General features: G+C 42.4%; 1 protein-coding gene across 1 annotated transcript in view; it reads left to right on the top strand.

Moving 5' to 3' along the window:
* The window catches only part of FRAS1 (Fraser extracellular matrix complex subunit 1), a 132,631-nt gene that overhangs the window by 83,225 nt on the left and 43,406 nt on the right, over nucleotides 1–6,000 (top strand). The window contains 1 exon segment of the mRNA XM_009288822.1: nucleotides 3,319–3,497. Coding sequence (XP_009287097.1) covers nucleotides 3,319–3,497 — 179 coding nt within the window.

Here is a 6,000-nt window from a genome sequence, read left to right as displayed (position 1 = left end):
ATGTGGTGTGGGATATCCCTTTGGTCAGCTGGGGTCAGCTGTCCCGGCCATGTCCCCTCCCAACTTCTTGTGCCCCCCCACCTGCTCGCTGGTGGGGTGGGGTGAGGAGCAGAAAAGGCCTTGACTGTGTGTCAGCACTGCTCAGCAGTAACGAAAACATCCCTGTGTTATCAAGGCTGTTTCCAGCACCAATCCAAAACACGGCCCCGTACCAGCTACTGGGAAGAAAATTAACTCTTTCCCAGCCAAAACCAGCACAGATAATAGGCTGGTGTCCATAACAGCTGCCGGTACCTAATGGAAACATAGATTATGTTATTTTTGCAATTTAGAAGAGAAGTAATTAATTTGTATTCCCCCTTTAGTTTTCTGCAGATGAAGGACTGTCTTCTCATTTCTAATAAGTGTTTACATGAAAACAAGAATTTTTCCCTGAGGAGCTTGTCTCCTGCTGCCTAACCCTAACCAAAATTTACAATCCTGTATTTGTATCACCATAATTATCTCTACTGTAATTAATTGCAGTAACACAAATGGGTTTTTAGCTGCAGGTGAGGAATAAGCAGTAGAAATCAAGGAACTTCAAAATTTTATCTAAAACAGTATTTCACAGAAAGGGAGGGAAAAGAAAGACAGAGAAATGTAGAAAATGTGACCTTAATCAAGGAGGGCTTATCTGCCTGTCTTAGTATTTGAGTAATGGAAAAGATATTCATACCTGTAGAAAATACATAATTTGATTTTTAGATAGGAAAGAAAACCACTTTAGAATTATCTGCTACATTTCTGTAGCACAAGTGTGCGGACCAAGAAGGCTTCTTGCCCTTTATTTCAAGACTCTGAAACCAAACAAAAAGGATATAATTAGGGAAGGAGGATCTCTGTCCTGATCCCCTTCTTCTGCAGGGCTTGATTTGGTTCTGTGCAATTGGGCACCAGAGAGCGGTTGAATCTTTCTAAGGATCTCTTTATGCTGTACGTCCTGTTTTGTCCCTAGAAATAGAACCAATGTCTTCCCTGGCTCTCCTCCCAGCACACAGGATGCCTCAACACAGCTCTGTTACGTGGAAAAAATACTCACTTCTATATGAGTAGGTATTGTTATACCCTAAGCCGCTCCGTGTGACATACAATACCAGAGAGCGGTTGAATCTTTCTAAGGATCTCTTTATGCTGTACGTCCTGTTTTGTCCCTAGAAATAGAACCAATGTCTTCCCTGGCTCTCCTCCCAGCACACAGGATGCCTCAACACAGCTCTGTTACGTGGAAAAAATACTCACTTCTATATGAGTAGGTATTGTTATACCCTAAGCCGCTCCGTGTGACATACATCCTTAGAGGATGACATTTCTAAAGCCAATGAAAAGTGATGCAAGTGTCCACTCTTCTTAAAATGAATGAGACTGTAGTGCCTGAATCCTCTACACAGCTCTGGAAATTGCAGCTATATAGTCTCCATATATTTCAGTAAATTGCCTGAGTGTGCACAAGTTGTACATTCATGTGTGTAACCTACCAACAGGTGCTTTTCTATTTAAAAAAAAAATATGTTTCAGATGAAATGGTAATCATAAACTATATAAGTAAACATCACAGAGTTGTTCCTTCTGATCGCGTTAAATATTAATTTGTAAGAAGACACGTAGACATACATCTTGCTTAAAGCAGCCTTATGTTCTAATTGTTTCTTCTCTTAACTTTGGGAGGGATAAACAACTTGCGGGCCCTAACTCCTTTGGGTATGTGATTAGCATCTTCAGAAACCACAGGAAAGATTAAGGTGGTGAACTCCCATGAGCAAAAGCGTAAGACTGGGGATGTAATTAGGGCACTGATAAGGGCATATTAGCATAGAGTTTGATGATAAAACCAAAGTGTGATATTTCAGCTTGCTGAATTTCTTTTTTATTACTCCAACTGTTTGAGGGCGGTTTTGGGAAATGAACTGGGAGAACTTATGATGGGTATTTTGCATAACAGAATGATTAATACTGTAAGGAGAGTTGAAGTGATTTATAATATATGTGGCTTCTGAATTGGTAGCCATAAGGGATACTTTCAAAGACTAGTAGAAAAGCACGATATACAACTGACAAGTTATTTAAAGAGCGGCTAAATTATATATAGTCAAGAATAGTAAAGATAGGGGAAATGTGTAATTTTTTCACAGATTATATGTGAACTCCAAAACAAGTAAATTACATTGTAAAATAGAAAAATATGCCATTTATTTTGATACTATAGCTCTTTGTCAGGTTTTAATTTCGTTTAGATGTGTGGTTAGGAAAAATGTTCACACTAGTGAAATTGATGACCAGAGTTTTGATACCCTTCTCTTGGTGGGCAGCGCTTGGCTCTTTGAGTAATTTTACTAGAATGATGTTTTTGGATTAAAGTCTGTTGAACGTTAGCAGTCGCATCAACATCCAACCCTTGCAGGCGTCTGTGAGGAAAGTTGATAACCAGTGGGACATGCCCCCATCCGGCTCTTCTCTGTCATATCTGCAGTGAAGCCAGCGATGTTTCAGTCCGGCTGAGAATCTATTTCTAATACGAAAATCAGAAATAGGCTGGACGTTAGAGATATAAAAGCTATATACTCTTTGGAGTAAGAGCTACAAACCAGGGCATACAGACTTTCTATACAGCCTATGGAACAGATGTAGTAAAGGACCTCTGTATAAGAGCTCTTTTTCAGTTGAAGATTTCTGTTCAGAAAAGTCGGTTGCGTATACTTTTTGGCATAATAAGTACCTAAAAGAGCTAGAAAAGGGCTGACCTTGAAAAAATTAGTATGCTGTATACTGATACTTGAGTTGTACCCTTGAGGGGAAGATGGATGGTCTGCTGCAATGCTTTTTAACCCTGATTGTGTCTCACTTCTCCCTTGTCCCTTCACAGGAGCTCCAGAAAGTGAGGCATGTCCTTCGCATCTGTTTTTTTGCTCAGTTTATCAAACGGGCACATTTCAAAGTTGAAATGGGCTGGTCAGTGGGCAGAACGACATTTTGGGAGTTTAAAGTTGCGGATCCTGTTCTTTGCTTGACCGTGCATTTCTTCTGCGTACTTGCACGAGTCACTTGATCTGCCCTTTGCCAAAACAGGAGATAAAATTTCCCTGTGTCAGTGGGGTGTTGCAAGGTCCATTAGTGGTTTTTAGGAGCTCTACTGCTATTTCTGTTAGTCACACTAGATGGAAAAAAAACTAAGACCGGGCGGACATTTGTCTTGGATGCTCATTAGGTGGTGAAAAGGCATCTATTCCTCCTTGTTTTCTCACAAGTTGTGCCCTGGCTGTTCATCTTTGCTTTTCCCAGGTGAAGTGGTGCTTCTGGTCCCAATGCCGGCAGATGGCCCAGCAGACTCGTGGCAGCTTTTGCCTGATGGAAGAGCAGCCTCACCTACAGCCTCTTTTACCCAGCAGGACATCAACGAAGGCATTGTGTGGTACAGGCACTCTGGATCCGAAGTAGAGAGTGACTCCTTCCAATTCCAGGTACTTCTCATCGTATTCACGGTGGGGTCACACAGCAGTTCTGCTGGCATTTTTCTCTGAGATTACTCAGTCTGCCGTTCCCTGTATCTTGTGACCCAAAGTTTTAACAGAAACACATACATGAATACATGCATGCACACACAAATATGTGTGTAAATATATATTTGTATTTACGTACAAACTTACATGTATATAGGTGCGTGTTGCTCGCCTGTAGATGAATATGCATGTGCTTATGTGTCAGGGTGGAGGCAACCCATCATTGTATTTGTGGGAGACTCTTACTCATGCACAAGAGAGCTTTTGCTGCACGTGGATCCCCAGGTTTTAATCTGTGGCAGTGGAGCCAGCCAGCTACCCACAGTGTTGAGCCGCATGCAACGGCATTAACCTTCTGGATGTCAAATCACAGGCCATATTGCAAATCTGGAGGAAATTATCTTTCAATTAGCATCTAACGTTTAAGCTATTAAACTAATAGCTGGCCTGATTTTCTGTAGAACAATTCCATCTCAGGGAGGAAAGGGTTGCGTAGAAAAGCAATGATGTTGCCCTAGTGCCTGCTAGCTTGTCTAAGCAGGAAAGCTCTCTGAGATCAAGAGTCCCCAGAGTGAGAAGGCAAACAGATCTGCACTTATAACTTCCACAGGATGAAACTAGCAGGCTTGTAACATCCCATCGGCGTGACACAGTGTGTCCAGAAACTGATTCTTGCTGTGACAGTGATCCCTTCTCCACTGGCCTTTTGCCTGTGGGGTAGGATTGACCCTTGGGGACACCCTACTGATGTGCTTGGGGTTGCTTTTGGGGAACAAATGGGAACAGGAAATGTTTTTTGCCTGGCAATCCTTAGAAGAGGTAACAGAGCAAGTAACAGAGAGGGTAACTCACAACCGTCTTGTAACCTGCTGCCTCCTTTTCCCACCCTTTGAGATGAGGCTGGTCCCAGGGGACAAGGGAAAAGTGGGGAGCTGGGTCCAGATAGCCACATGTTTGGCTGTCCTAGAGATCCTCCAGCTGGGTGCCAAATCTGCATGAGGAGACCCATACAGAGGTCCTCTGGCCCACACTCTCCTAAGGCATCCCTGCGACCCAGGCCTCTGTGAAAGGACTTCCCCGTGCAAGGTGTGTTACTGCAGCTCAGTTCCTGGCGGTTTTGATGCCCCATTTGCAGTTCGGACAGGAGGTTTGATCCCTTGGTACTGCACGGCAAATACATTGCCCTCTCGTAAAACCTGTAATATTTACTGCAAGTGCAGTGTTCCGAGTGCCTTTTTTTAAATTGTTTGTTTTGCAAGCCCCAAAACCAAGCGACCCTCCTACTTTCTGCAGTCCCTAAGCTAATAATTTAACTTTTGCTATAGAGTACTTCTTGCAAACAGGCAAAAAGGTACAAATACTTCCCAGCAGATGTATATATAAAATAAATCCCACCTCCCCACAGGTTTAACGGCCATACAATTCCTCAGACAGGTCCTTGCTGTTTGCTTGGAAGGTTTAACAGCCTCCCATAATGCTAAGCCTACGTGAACACTTGCATGCAGTATTTGTTACATCTGGTTTACAAGTCAGAAGCTATTACTGTAGCACCGGAGAGGCAATTAAGGTAATTTCTAAAGTAATTAGCGTAAGTGATAATGAGGAATTTGTGAGTCTCAATGTTGAACAAGCTAATCTTTAGCTTAATTGCTACATTCCTCTTATAGACTATGTATTTTGCATGGCTTAAATGTTTGGTTTTAGTATCTTGGAGCGGTAGCAATAATGGTATGGAGAGCCCTACAGAGAAAGGAAGCCGCGATGGCCTGGGTCACATCAGGACACCGTAACACATCTGTCTGAGTCTTGAACTGTGGGTTGGGGCATCTCAGAAAGGGCCGACACGTTGTTTTCATCAGTATTTTGGCAATTACCGTTCAGATGACAGCAACTCAGAACAGGTCCAGCAAATGGCTAAAATAATTTCATTCATTTCAGCAGAGCATGCATTTTTATGCATTTTCATGCATTTTCTTGAAATCAAGCTTGTGCTGAAGTCCGTTCTCGCTCACAAAGTGCTCTATTGAATTCAAGTGAGGACTTTCATCCCTACTGAAAGATAAAGCTGTAACCAAATCTAACAAAGAAGGGTGCTGTATTTCTTTGGGTGCTTGCCTTATCTCAGGATTGCTGTGAACATTTGCAGGCTTATCTCTAAGGGATGGTTTTGATCCTTTGCATTTTTACAAATGTAATATTATTTGCTTTGTATGTCATTACTGCAGGTTTGCTATTATGAGTTCGATACCGTTGACTTAACTTTGGTGTTATAGTGGCGTATGGAAAATTTTTACGGGTCTCTGTGAAATGCAAGCGCAGCCCGTCTTGGAAAATGTTGGGATCACAGGGAGTCACTGCCAAATGAAAAGACCAGTTATTTTCACCTTGTCAGCACAAATGGTGGTCATTTTGAGGGTGGGAGGCAGGTTTAAAACCCCATTATTTTTTCTGTTCCTGTGATGAA

The sequence above is a fragment of the Aptenodytes forsteri genome, unplaced genomic scaffold (genome assembly GCF_000699145.1).
Source record: "Aptenodytes forsteri isolate BGI_AS27 unplaced genomic scaffold, ASM69914v1 Scaffold221, whole genome shotgun sequence".
Classification (NCBI taxonomy): domain Eukaryota; kingdom Metazoa; phylum Chordata; class Aves; order Sphenisciformes; family Spheniscidae; genus Aptenodytes; species Aptenodytes forsteri.
The sequence above is the reverse complement of the archived record's forward strand: the minus strand, read 5'-3'. Positions and strand labels throughout refer to the sequence as shown.